The sequence below is a fragment of the Salvia hispanica genome, chromosome 3 (genome assembly GCF_023119035.1).
Source record: "Salvia hispanica cultivar TCC Black 2014 chromosome 3, UniMelb_Shisp_WGS_1.0, whole genome shotgun sequence".
Taxonomy (NCBI): Eukaryota; Viridiplantae; Streptophyta; class Magnoliopsida; order Lamiales; family Lamiaceae; genus Salvia; species Salvia hispanica.
Window position 1 is genome coordinate 13326946 of NC_062967.1, and position 14907 is coordinate 13341852.

At 37.0% G+C, this 14907-nt stretch overlaps 1 protein-coding gene across 1 annotated transcript; it reads right to left on the reverse strand.

The window, feature by feature from the left end:
- Window positions 1-6766: 6766 nt before the first annotated feature.
- Window positions 6767-13062, reverse strand: LOC125215599 (LMBR1 domain-containing protein 2 homolog A). The gene is made up of 14 exons (XM_048117056.1): window positions 12696-13062; window positions 12167-12249; window positions 11153-11311; window positions 10399-10618; window positions 10224-10310; window positions 9998-10137; window positions 9344-9424; window positions 9031-9095; window positions 8752-8927; window positions 8378-8508; window positions 8199-8286; window positions 7788-8004; window positions 7566-7672; window positions 6767-7486 (listed from the first exon to the last, which is right to left on the reverse strand). The coding sequence occupies exons 1-14, from the start codon at window positions 12861-12863 to the stop codon at window positions 6983-6985; spliced, it is 2226 nt and encodes a 741-aa protein (XP_047973013.1). The 5' UTR covers window positions 12864-13062; the 3' UTR covers window positions 6767-6982.
- Between the last annotated feature and the right edge of the window lie 1845 nt (window positions 13063-14907).

The window sequence follows — 14907 nt, forward strand, 5'->3', positions numbered from 1 at the left end:
AATGAGAGATGATCAAATAGAGGTATGTCGTATTCAGTAAATAGGACTGACTTTTTCTTAGCAATCATGAATGAACTGTTTTTAATTAATTTACCTTTAGAGAAATTTTAGATTTCATTTGAGGTATTAAAGCAGGGGTGAAAATTCAATTGGATAGTTTGGTCAATTTATAAATGTAGTGATGGAAATAATAAAGAAGAGAAAAAAAAAATACAAAAATCCATTTTTCAGAAAAATCCGCATATCTCGATTCCATATTTCGAAAGTTCAATGAATTTAATCCCCAATTTCAAAAGGTCAACGAAGTGAATCCTTTTTTCCGAAATCTCTCCTCAAAGTACAGATTTGCTTAGTCGGTGGATTTGAATATACAACTATGAAGCAAAACATTTGAAATTTCTGGTTGAATTAACTAGGAAAAAAAACTGAGAATAAAATTGAATGTGTTGTCACCAGTGAGATAAAAACAGCCGACGGTATTGAGGCGGGTGAACGAGTAGTGGCACAGGGGTGAAGGACGGCAAGGTTGGTGTGAAGGGAATAAATATGATTTTTTAGCATGTCCAGTAATTAATTTTATTAAAAACTACAAATATTTCTCCCTCCGTCCCCCATTAATAGTCCATTTTGGTTCCGGCACGGGTTTTAAGAAATGTAAAGAAAAGTGGGTTAAAAAGTTAGTGGAATATAGTCTCACCTTTTGTTTATTAGTTTTATAATAAAATGCGAGTAAAATAAGTTAGTGGAATTTGAGGCCTACTTACTATATACCGGTGAAAGTGGACAATTGATGGGGGACGGACGAAAATAGCAAAAGTGGACAATTAATAGGGGAGGGAGTAGCAATTTGAAACTGGAATACACGCCTTATGTAGCAGCAAGGACCACTTATAACAATTCCTAATACATCACCCACTTACTGAAAAGTGCCACCGAAGCTAATTAGTCAATAATCAAGGCCCAAAATAGGCCACGAAGTTCAGCTCACTCTCTTTTTCCGTCATTCTAAATTCTGCATCGCTGCCTGTGTAGTCTATCCATCCATTTTTCGCTCCATCAGTTCATCAGACTTCTGTTTTTGGTACACTTCTACACTCCTTTAATGATTTTATTTAGAAAATTCTCCTCTTTTAACTGTCCGAAAAATATCTTCCCCTTAATTTTGTCATTCATTGACGGGGGATTCGACGTTCAACGTCTGAATCCCCGTGCAGTTCTTCATGATTATATATAGTGTATGTTGATTTCATCCCCAAACATTTATTCTGAGAAGTCACATTTTGCAATGCGGACAAAGGTAGAGGTATATGCTCGTTGTTTCTTCAACGTGTTATAATAACACTCTATTTGCCAGAAATATGAAATGGGATAAGAACGCCTTTATAAGTATCTGTACATTTCGTTGGCCTTGCTTGTGCTATATATGGTATATTTATAACGATATTTGCAGAATAAACATGTTTGACCGTTAAATTTAACGAAAAAAGTTAATATTGAACCAAAACTATCTGATTTGAAATTCGCACGGTGCTTGAATTCGCACGGTACTTGAAATTCGCACGGTGCTTGAAGTTCGCATCGTACTGCATCAGCATTTATAATCGATCAAATTTCAGCTCCGTGCGAATTTCAAGTCAGATGGACAAAATCCAACAATCCATAGTCCCTAAATTGTCTTTTTCACCTCCTAAACTCATTCTAAAATTCTCTACTTAATGCTTTTATATTCTAAACATCTACATTTTTCTCTATAGAATCATAGATGTTTTCTTAAATAATATCTATAATCTAGAGAATTCTCCTAAATTATTTAAATATTTTAATACCTACTAATATCTAGAGAATTCTACATAATATCTAGATATTTGTTGTATAATATCTAGATATTTCTATTACAAAATCAAGTTTATTTATTAATATTCTAACTGAGATAGAGGTATATGCGTGTTGTTTGTTCAATGTATTATAACACATTTTTTTTGTTTGTTTGTTTGCAGAAATTGCTGATGCGTTTGAGCGGTACCTCAGGCTGGATGACCCCAACCATATGAGCCGGATCCTCCGGGAGGAGGACGTCGAAAGGAGCGAAGGCCTGTTTTGTGCGATGATTACCAGGGCAGAGAGCATCGTGGAGGAAAGAATGATGATGTTCGGCAACATTTCCCGAAGCTGCACAAGAGCCGCCATCGCAACGGCCACTGCCATCAAGGACGGAGTTCGGTCCAGGGCAGTCCTTGCCGAGTTGGTGTCGTCGATCACTTGCGCCAGTGATTAACGGCGGAAGCTCTGGATTCTGCAAATCGAAGAATCATGCACTATCAAATAGCGAGATGGGGTGGTCATGGTGTTCTGTTTCTGGTGTTCCTGTTTGTCCGCATTGCTCTGGTCCGGTGGTTGAAGAACACTGCCAGAGTGAGTTACCTAAACCCTGAGGAGTTCATTGCCGCTCTGGTGCCGACGATCATTGGGATATCCTCCTCTTGGATCAAGGCCTGGACCCACAGGAAGTTGCTCGCGCTAGCCGATGGCAAGATAGCGTCAGAGATGATGATCAAGATGAATACATACATCGAATGTGTTTTAAACAACCAAATTGTAAGGCTCATTTTCTACTCCCTCCGTCCACAAAAAATAGTCTTATTTGTGGACGGCACGTGTTTTAATGATAAATTGGTAAAGTAAGAAAGAGATGGAGTAAAAGTAAGTAAGGTATGAGAGAGAGGGGGAAAAGTATGAGAGAGGATGAGAAAAAAGTAGATAAAGTGGAAGAAGAAGTTTCCATTTTTGAAATGGGACTATTTTTCAAGGACACCCCAAAATGAAAAAATGAAACTATTTTTCATGGATGGAGGGAGTATTTTTTATTTTTAATTATACCAAGTACTAAACTTTTTTCTTCTACATACAGGAGGAACCTGATAGTGAAGATGAAGATAGAATTAACAAGTTAAGATGAAGATGACTAACTAGTGATTAGAAATAGGTTTCAATAGTAATCCCTCCATCCGTCGTTAGGAGTCTCATTCCTTGGCGGCACGGGTTTTAAGAAATGTTAAGAAAAGTGGGTGGAAAAATAAGTTAATGGAATAGGAGTCTTACTTGTAGTATATATTAGTTTTAAATGAAATGTGAGTGGAATGAGTTAGGTAAAGGTGGGACCCTATTACCATTTATGGTAAAAGTGAACCGGGACACTTATTCGCGGACGGACTAAAATGAAAAAACGGGACACCTATTTGCGGACGGAGGGAGTAATAGGTAAATATGGATTCTCTGTGACTTAGAACAAGCTCAGATTTTCAATGATACCTTAGTGAGTATTCGGAATTAGAAGAACAAGCTCAGATATTCAATGATACCTTAGTGAGCATTTGAAATTAAATACAAACTCAGAATATCAATGATAACTGATGATTTTGATTTGTAATTAGCAATAGATGAACAACCCAAGAATTACGTGGTTCGATCCATAATGGATCTACATCCACGGACAAAGATGAAGCGTTTATTGTGAACACAAATCCAAAACGATTACAACAATCACAATCTCTCAAGCTAGCTACTCAATCGAAGATCTCCGCTCGACTGTGAAAACTCACTTAGCTAACTAACATGAATTGTAAAGTGTAAAATCACTCACTCTCTCTAACTCCTCAAATCTTAGCTAGATACAAAAAGGGGGGAAAAAGAGATCGGCAGTTTGCTGTGTAACAGAATGAGCTGAGGTGTTGAGCTCACTCAAAACAGACGCTTGAGCTGCTGCCTTGGGCCTACTCATTTTGGGCTCAAATACATGTGGGCCTTTCATTAGTTGGACTCCAGGATCAGCCATAAATACCCAACGAACTCCACCTTGGCTGTATCCACCAAAACAACTCCACCTCCATCTAAGTTTCCTCATCTTCGAGCAGTCACATTAACTAAGTCCAAGCAATGCTCAAACTTAGCACTTGGCAGAGCCTTAGTCAGCATATCAGCTGCGTTCTCAGAGGTGTGAACCTTTTTCACTGCTACTACCCCTTTGCTAATCTCATCCCTTACAAAATATAACTTGGTATCAATGTGCTTACTCCTTTCATGAAAAACTTGGTGCTTAGCTAGGCTAATGGCAGTATTGCTATCACAAAGTATTGTAACTGGTTCTTGAACAACCCCAAAGTCATTGAGTATCCCCTTTAACCATTTTGCTTCCTTAACTGCCTCTGCCAATGAGATATACTCTGCTTCAGTCGTGGAAAGAGCAACCACTGACTGAAGATTGGACTTCCAACTAATGGCAGTCCCATATAGCTTGAATATGTATGCAGACTGAGACTTTCTATTATCAATGTTGGCTGCATAATTCGTATCACAATAGCCAATGAGCACATCCTCATCCTTCTAAGTGCCAAACAACAACCCAAGATCTTGTGTGCCCACTAGATATTTCAGAATCCACTTCAATACTTGTCAATGCTCACTGCCCGGGTCAGCCATAAATTTGCTTGTTAAACTGATAGCATGTGATAAATCAGGCCTTGTACACAACATCATGTACATTATGCTTCCTACTATGTTTGCATAGGGGACCTTAGACATCTGTTTCCTTTCCATCTCAGATGCAGGCTTCTGACTCATGGAGAGCTTGAAATGTTGGCTTGTTGGTGTTAACACTTTTCTGGAATCAATCATCTGAAATTTGGTCAGCATCTTCTTGATATAGTTGTGTTGCATTAACCACAGCTTCTTGGCATTCCTATCCCTGACAATGTCCATGCCAAGTATTCTCTTGGCATTGCCTAAGTCCTTCATTTCCAAAGCTCTCTCCAAATCCTCTTTCAGCTTGCTTATCCCAGCCTTACTCGGTCCTTTCACAAGCATATCATCCACATAAAGAAGTAAATAGGCAACTGTTGCATTCCCTTTATACCTTATGTATGCACAGTTATCATAAGCAGACTTTATAAACCCCATCTTCTCCATCTGCTTATCAAAAGCCAAGTACCACTGTCTGCTACTTTGCTTGAGGCAGTAGATACTTCTTTTCAAACAGCAGACTTTCCCCTCATCACCATGCTTTTAAAGCCTTGTGGTTGCTCCATGTAAATTTTCTCCTCCAACTCTCCATGTAGAAATGTTGTCTTGACATCCAACTGTTGGAGTTCCCAATTCCTTCGAGCTACAATTGCTAGCAATATCCTGATTGAGCTATGTTTCACAATAGGAGAGAAAACTTCAGTGTAATCAATCCCCTCCTCTTGTGTGAAACCCCTCGCAACCAAAGTCTTGTTTTTCAACAAAGAATCTATTTCTTCATTCATGGCCTTTATCCATTTCTCCTTATCTCTGCTCCCAATGGCCTCTTTGTATGAGCCCGGCTTTGATATCTCCAATTCTTCAGCAACACAAAGTGCATAATAGACAAAATCAGCATCTTTGTACCTAGCTGGTGGTCTGACATCTCTTCTTGTTCTATCTCTGGCCAACAAGTAATTGTCAAGATTAGATGGATCCCGACTTGATTCATCAGGCTCAGTAGGCTCTACTTGTTTTTCATCTGAGGAAAAAGTCTCATCCACCTGAGTAGCATCCTCATTGTTACTCTGATTTTGAGGTTGGAGCTGCTCCAAATCAACATCTGTGTGAGGTGGAGCTTCTGATAAGGCATCACTGATTCATCAAATATCACATCCCTAGGGTTCCCAACCTCTGTGCACCATAATTGATAGCCCTTAACCCCATCTTGGTATCCAAGGAAAACACATCTCAAGGCCCTAGGCTCAAGTTTCCCTTGCCTTATGTGAGCAAAGGCTCTGCGGCCAAAAATCTTAAGCTTTTGGTATCCACCAAGGCTTCCATACCACTTGTTATCTGGTGTGTCATTACCAATGGCTGAGCTTGGACACTTATTGATAAGTTTTGCTGCAGTAGAGACAGCTTCTGCCTAGAAACTCTTATGTACACCAGATGTGATAATCATACACCTCACCCTTTCAAGTAAGGTTCTATTCATTCGCTCTGCAACTCCGTTTTGTTGTGGAATTCCTGGTGAGGTTCTATGCCTCTTAATGCCCTTCAATTTGCGGAAAAGATCAAATTCCTTTGATAAGAATTCTAGCGCGTTGTCTGTTCTTAGGCATTTGAGACCATGCCCTTTTTTAACTTCAACTGCCTTACACCATGTTTTGAACTTATCAAAAGTATCTGACTTCTCTTTCAGGAATGACCCATACCCAGACCTTCCTGCTGAAATCATCCACAATGCTCAAGAAATACCTCATTCCACCAGTTGATTTCGCTGAACTAGGACCCAACAAGTCACTGTGACAATAATCCAATGGCTTACTGGAGTTGTGTTTTCCTGAGCCATAGGGTAATTTCTTCCCCTTTCCAAGCAGACAAGTTTCACACATTTTTACTGTTTCTTGCTGATTACAGCTGAAGACCCCCTTCTTAATCAGTTCCTTCAGCCTCTTTTCACCAATGAGCTCACTCAAAACAGACGCTTGAGCTGCTGCCTTGGGCCTACTCATTTTGGGCTCAAATACATGTGGGCCTGTCATTAGTTGGGCTCCAGGATCAGCCACAAATACCCAACAATAACTCAGTGAGCATTTGGAATTAGAAGTATATGAATTTATAAAAATGTATTTCACCAAATTTCCAGGTTATAAATACTATGTTTTCTACTTTCCAAATCATCCACAGATAAGAAAATTAATTAATGAAGTAAAAACACACTCTATTGGCCAGAAAAGAAGCAATCAAGAAATGAAATTACAGAACATAAAAAAAAACATCAGAGACTATTGATTAAACCAACAATGTAACGTGACATACAACATTAGTGGTACATTAAGAATTTTTTGGGGCTTGTTGCAACAATAATACTGCCAAAAATGGGTTACGAACCCCTTTCAAAGTATCTGTACATTTCGTTGGCCTTGCTTGTGTTGTATATGGTATATTTATAACAATGCCGAGAGCCATGTAGTGGAGCGCGTTACCTATTGGGCCTTGATGGTTCGATTTCATGGTCATCATCATCATCATCATCATCATTGGACCGAACTCCATCTTCAGCGGGCCGTTTCAATCTCTGAAATATCTCGTCTAGGTTATCAGAGGAGGACGAATTGCGGGATAACATCATATGGCTTGGTTCTTGTGACTGACGCAGAGGCATAAACTTTTTAGCTTCTATGTTGGCCTTGAAATTTTGAAAGCCCTGTTTCATGGACGCCCACTTTGTAGCTAAACCAGAAGGAACGCTGTTGTTAGAAGGCTGAGAGTTGACAGGGTCGAGCAACGAGACTTTCGCAGAGGTGATACTCTCGACTGGGTTGTTGCTGGAACCCGATTTGCTTTGTTCTCTCAAGGCAGCATACTTGGTGCTTATTGCTTCTTTGCTGCCAGAATATTTCTGTGTTTCATTTTTCCTTGGCGTCCTTGATGAACTTCCCTCCTTGCTGAACTCGGATGTCGCCTTCAATTCAAGAGTATGGTCCTGAAATGATTGTCATCGATTTTTTAGCATCACAATTAAGAACAAGTGAACCAACGATACAAGTAAAAGATGAACATACGTTGTTATGGCTGCCAATTTCAAGATCCAAGCTCGAGTCATTAAAATTTCGAGCCAATGGAATAACATGTTCACCAACTGTTCGTCCTTGTTCAAGCCAGGTTCTTTCTGCAAAAGTGTATATATACAAGTGAATTACACGAAGTGACGAAACTGTAATGTTTAAAAATTGGAATGTAAAGTACATGAAGCTCTATCTACAGGCACTGACAAGTAGTATTACCTTTCTGCAGTATAAGCAAACCAGATGGATCGAACCCATCCACATCATCCGATTCTTTTACAAGAAGTCTAAAAATCTTCCAATTTCCAAAGAAGCTGATGATCCGGTCAAAGAAGTTGCTTGCGACCAAAATAGTATAGATAACCATAATAAGAGGGTATACTTCGTTAAATCCAGTCCCAAAGAAAGGTACAGCATCATCAATTGTTCCCATCCGCTGCATCATTTTTCAGCCAAAATGAAACGTGTTACATATCTTTGCAGTCATCAGATGCTATTGCACAAAGGATGTTAAACAACATTAAAACCGAGTAAGCATTATCAAAGTATAAATCTACTTATGAAGAGAAAAAAGAATTAAGCGGGTTATAGGTTGACTTATGTAGACAAAACATATGATAGAAAGTTCACCCGCTCAAAAAATGTTGTCTTGCCCTTCCCGAGACTGATGAGATTAAGAAAATTATATGAAATTGGAGGCGCATAGCGAGCTACCAACCTGGCAGGCAGATCAAGAAATCAACTGTCAACTGCACGGAATAGTAGAAACATGTAATGAAGCATGCTATAAATGCATGATAGAAACATACGAGCATATCATTAACAAGCTAACAGCACTCGTTTGTCTGGGTGTCAATGAGTAAAACATTAGCCTTCCAACTTTGAACAATGAGTAATATGTGCAAAGACACATGTACATCAGGGGAACAAATGCAAAGACCTGCACGAAAGAAATTGAATTGATTATTACATACAGCTGTATGCACCACTTATCACTATCATGTAATTCAAATGGTAAATTTGTTAAATTTCAGGTAATAGTTTGTGCCAACAATAATTACAGCCCCAGCATCAGATAACATTAGGCTGTCACATTCTCATGATGTTTGAACAATTTGGTTCAAATTTCAAAACAATAACTATAATCTTTCATGAACCTTGGAAAAGTAGTCTGACTACATACCTGCACCAGAACCTCTTGATCTCCCACATATTTTATAAGAAGAGAAAATAGAGACAAATCAACTCCACTAGCTAGCATAGTAGCCTCAGCCAGTAGTATGGAAACTGACATGCAACCAAGAATGACAGCCAAAATTCTTTCCAATTGCTTCCGTAAGATACAACGCCATATGAGTTCTGGGGGGGAGCAAGAATGCAAACAATGATCAAGTTCTTAGGAACCTAGCTTAACATATTGTACTTCATGATTCGATGAACGTGGCAAAAGAACAAATATTACCGGCCATGTCGAGAAAGGACCCAATTTTACCAGTGCGTTCCATTCTGAAGCTTGAGATAAACTTCCTGTGTTACATAAAAATTCCACATATCAACCTTATATGAACAAGAAATATGAAATGAAAACATGAGATTATGCATCTATGCTAGCCAATTATAGATGACTTTAGGATCAGAATTAACTCAAAGGGAAACTTAGTTGCCACATCAAGTATACTTGCCCACGCTTGTGTTTATTTCAAAACAGAAGCAACAGAATGAAGTTCTTTTGGTTCATCATAACAGCCCAGAATTAGGAAGAGGAATGTACGAACCATCCAGTCATACTGCGCCTTTCATAATTCTTTATTGTGTCCTCTAACTCAAGAGCCTCCGTTACATAACTCAGGTACTCACTGTAAATAAAGCAACATATCAGAACATATAGTGTTTAACTAGTTAATATTCAACATTAACCTACATATGATAACCTCATCAAAGGTATAATCCTAGACTCCTAGTAAATAAATTAAGTATCTTTGAGGCACTAATACATGAGAAGTGATAAGTACAATCACGTAAAAGATTAAGGGAGTAGACAAGAACTAGATGTCTTAAAGGAAGCATTTTTAAGGTGGAAATTCTTTTTCTTATAGTAACTTCTCGACTTAAGCAACAATATGAAAATGATTGCTAGGCCAGTATTGAAAAGGTGGGAACACAAACTTTCACTTATACTGTCATGTATTGGAGCATCTATTTTCCAGACACATGGACTAATAACTAAATCAGCAGATCCTATCATAAGAACAATCTTGAAGAGGGTGGTGTTCAGACTTCGGACAAACTATGACAACTAAAAAGAACTCTTAGATATGAAAATGAGAAATAGTCAATCAATTAAAGAGCAGTTGAAATAAATTAAAATGCACAGCACACTGCAGAACCATGTCATAAATCTACGTAACATCCTGCAAAGATAGAGGTACCTTTTGCATCGGTAATACTCTTCGCGTGCTGCCCGAAGATGGCGTCTAAGTGTAGCCATTGATTTCTCATCAGTATCATAGTCCATGTCATTTTCTCCCAGCTGACCCCCCTGTGGCTTGAAGGAAGGATCTTCCTTGAACTGCAGATACATATTAAATTAAACTTCCTATAAAAATATTATTATGAAATAGTGTTCCCGGTGGAAGCTGTGTAAGAAAAATGTACCATCTGCACTAACATATTGTCAATAACATCCATACAAGGTCTTAGCGGATCACGCTTGGTCATTTGTTTTGAAGTAGCCTGAGCAACCTATTCAATCCAAGTACAAAAGTACAGGTAAATGTTCCCACAAGAATAAAGTTTATAAATTTATGCACAAGTGTTTAGTGATACTAACCACAATTGCATTTGATAACTCTTTATGTGCATCGTCAAGTTTTAAAGCTGTTTTGGCTATTTTGTGTGAGAGAAACTTGTGACGGGCTGTCCAGTCAGCATTTCTCCAAATAGTTCTTGGAATCTCACTCAACCCAAAACCAAGAAGAAATGCACCAGTCACAAGTCCAAATGTGTTTGAGCATGCCATTGCCCAACCCAATATACCTCTTCCATCAAGCCTGCACGTGAAAAAGATCAGGGATTTTGAAACAGATACCAAAATACCATGTTAGAGTTAATCGATTTAGCTATCTATTCTAGTGTCATGCTAAGTCCATTAGTATACCCTAGTTACCATAAAAAGCATTTAGTTATGAGTTTCAGACTGAGAACCACTGATGCAGTTGGTGTTTGATGATTTGTCATGACAACTCACACAAGATTAATAATTACTTTCTGAAACTTTACATGATATTTAACATTTTTTATGTTACATGTTATATTTATCTGAATAGCATTATTATTTATGCATTCAAGGTATCCATACCATATCATATTGTACGTATTTAATATTGATTATTGAAACTTATGCACCATAAGGTATGGAACCACCAACTCAATTCCGAGAAACCAATGGAAAACAGATGACCAGAACATGAGACATTTTCAGTCAATTCCAAGACCAACATAAATTCCGGTTTAAACAAATGCTAACTATTCAACATATAAAAAAAGAAAGAAGAAATAGATGAACCAAGAGACGAGGAACGAACCAATCTTTGTGCATAGTAATGACGAGAATAAGCCCCAAAAGACCAATGGATCCCACGATTACATAGAAGATTAAGTTTACATGTATGCTAGTCTTCAGCCTTTCTATCATATTAAAGTCCCCAGCATCTTCATAACCCTGTATGAGAGGCACAGCTAGCCTGCTCAGGGAGGAAACATAGAATAATTATCTTAAGATATATATCCATCGAAACATACAAAATGAGCAACCAGCAGGACAGCATAAGATTATAAGCATAGAACTCCAACAAATTGATTTGTGTTATGTTGTAACCTATAAAGAGGCTTTGGCATATACAGATAAAAAATCTATCACCTAATACTTGGCAATCACTAATCCAGCTTTCCTTCTTTCTAAACGATGTTCCATAAGAATAAAATGTTGATGGTACTCAATACATAACTCAATTACACACTCAATATAAACAACTGTTTAGCTAAGACTACACATGTTTGCTTCCAGCAATATGTATGACTGGAACTTACTAATAAGAATAAATCAAACAAGACATATCTATAGTAATGTTCTTCATGTGATTTTAGAAGAAAGTATCTCATATGAATTCAGTAGTCATCTTAAGCATATATTTGCAAAAGATCAATTTAAGGAACCAACAGGGAGGAGAATCTTGGATATGAAAGAAAATCACAGGTTTCCTTTATAGAGTTAGACAACCAACACTTTTTTTTCCTTCATCCTTCATTGGAAGGATAAACTGTACATAAACAAACTTTTGGATTACAATCATCAGACCTCAAAATCAAATTGCTGCATAATGTTTGTCTAAATGTACTCCAAATATTGAACATATTAGAAAACAGTTGAATTATATATTTATATATCATCAAGCGGACAGTGAACTTTTCTACATATAAGAAATCAAAACCAAATTTACAATGATCGATAAGGTCTCATGTTTCTTCATATTGACTATTGAGAAGAAACACATTAACATTTAAGCTGTACAATGGTGAAGAGCATCCAAAAGGCATACCATGTCAGTAGAAAGGTACTCCAATATGACCAACTCCAAAAGAAAGAGATGGCCGCATTACCACTACCATTACCAACTATAGTCTGCAGGGAAAGAAAAAGAAAAAGAATAAGCTCCCAAATCAAAATTTCAGATAAATTTCTATGTTCCATAAGGCGAATAAGGGAACGATCCACATCAACTCATAACTAATAGCGCACAGGCATAGTTTATTCAATAACAACGATGATTTTCAAATGCATTTCGTAGAATGACAAAAAAACAGACTCTATGAATATGATCCTTCTCGAATCACAGAACCAGCTACACTATCATCTCAACCAGAATCCGACCAAACAATGCCAACATAACAAAGCTCAATCAGAAGGATTCTGCTCCGGATCATATCAAAATAACTAAAATCTAGCTCAAATCAGCTGATTAAACCATACTACTGGGCACAAGGAGTCATGGATCAGCGTATGCGCGCGTAATTCATTCGATTAAACTGTAAAAAACTAATAATTCAGAGAAATGAAGTGCAATTTACCGTCCAAATGTCGGCGGGGACAAGAACGATCACGGCAATCGAGCAAAACCAAGTGTATCCCACCGTGAAGAACACGTATCGAGGCACGTCTGGACCAGAGAAGTACTTGACAGTCAAAACCACCATACCTAGGGTTAATGGCAGCGAGATCAAATAAAACACCCACATCTTTCAAATTCTTCCCTCCAAAATGATGATGAATTTTTTTTGTATCTTTACTGATGAATTCGAACAATAGATCTGCGATTAAAGGTAAAATTTCTGGGATTTCTTCATTTGATTTGGTTAAATTACTCGGAATTGGGAGGAGGAAAGTGTTGTTGAAGAAACCCCAGTCAAATTTCCCCTTTTGCAAAGCTGATATACCATCAACTAAGTTCGATTTTTCAACGTGGTAAATTATAATTGCACCTTTTATGTGACTCTTTTTCAAATTGTTAATGGGCCTTCAGCCCACATAAAAATTGTTAATGGGCCGCTCTAATCATATCGAAAATAATCGAGAATATCAAAATTTCAATATACAGTGATTTTCTTCACGATATGATATTCTATTGAAACCTTGTGCCAAGATAATAGTATGCATTTTGGTATATCGACGTGATACTGCTATAGTAATATATCTCGATAGTACAATATATACTACGATATACTGGATTCCGGTAGGGCCGATAATTTTTTAATACGACATTAAAATCTGCACGAACACGCTCGAAATTAAATTGTTTGAGTCAAACCTTTTTGAGTTTGTGTCGTTTCAGATTGACCTGTTAAGTACCCGATAATTTCTGGTTCAAGTTCAATGGATTGGGTTCGGTAACCTGTTAAAGAATGATACAGTATAATTTTTTTTTAACTATGCTTTAATTTTTTTTTCACTGGGTTTGTGTAAATTGGGTTTTAATTGTGTAAATCAAGTTTGAAATTCAGGTTTTATCATGTAAAACCAGGTTTCAATCGTGTAATTTAGGTTCGTGTCGTATCAACTCATATTATATCGAGTGACCGAATTCATGTTCGGGTTAAGGTCTTGGTTAGGTGCAGTGGCGGACACAGAAATATTTATCGATAGGGGTTGGAATTTCTAAATTTTGTTTTAGAGTATACATTTGAGTAATGTAGATAATTTGTAGCGGCTTTTACACTATAATTTACACCAAATTTGAATAAATTTTAAAAACAATTAATAGAAAAAAGTATAAAAAAAAATATTCATTGAGGGCTTAAGCCCCTCCCCCACTATACTTGGGTCCGCCCATGGTTAGGTGGTTATCGTCGGTTGATTAGATAAGCTTGCACAATTTATCACCACCTATATTTCAGTATAGTGTCGATATGAAAATTGATCATTTTAAAATTTTGGTATATTGAAAAATTCAGTTAGAAAATTGTATGGTATTTACTCATATTGATATTTTCGTTAAAGTATATGATAAGACAATTTCAGTAAATTAATTTGCATTGACCGCCTTTATCAACTACCAATCATTTTTATATTCGACATATTTCACATAAAATCAATAGTTGAATACTTCTCTCATTCTAAGTGACATATTTTTTTTAGAATGTCTGATTCTAATTGACATATTTCTAAATATAGAAACATCACTTTCTCTATTTTTTTTTTCTCTCTTTACTTTATTTCTGCACTTTACTCAAAAAACAACAGTACGCAAAATCACATGTTGAATTATAAATGTTCCACTTCGACTAAGATGGTTGTTTCAATCTATCACAAAAATGTCTAATCCCTCGAAAAAGGATTTAAGGGGCTGTGCTAGCAAATGAAACAAATAAATATCTCATGTTGGTGTAAGACTAAAAGCAAAGTCACTATAAAAGTCTTTTGAATTTGAACTACTTCACTTATCACTAATCGGTTTTAAATTGAAAATCATGAGTTTATATACTATCCTTTAAGCCGGCGGATTTTAATGAACATTTAATTGGCATGTGAATCATTGCCTATTTTTTACGTATACTATATTTAAAATCAACACCTTTATTCAGCTACATTATTTATAAAGAGATGAAGAAAATAGTTTTGATGTATGGATAATTCAATATTTTTCACAAATATTAATGAAAACCTAGTTTTTTGGCTTTCCAACAGGTTAAGGGCATCATGGAATTATTTGCAGCTGCAAATTTTGAAATGGGATTTTGATGGCCTTGATCCTAATTATGTTATTCCAGAGCATATATAATCTTT

Coding starts and splice junctions, on each gene's coding strand:
- LOC125215599 (XM_048117056.1), bottom strand. CDS start 12,863: ATGTGGGTGTTTTATTTGATCTCGCTGCCATTAACCCTAGGTATGGTG. Junction 9,425..9,997: donor GAGTATTACCGATGCAAAAG/GTACCTCTATCT, acceptor CTTTATTTACAG/TGAGTACCTGAGTTATGTAA. Junction 8,287..8,377: donor AGCTTGTTAATGATATGCTC/GTATGTTTCTAT, acceptor TCTGCCTGCCAG/GTTGGTAGCTCGCTATGCGC.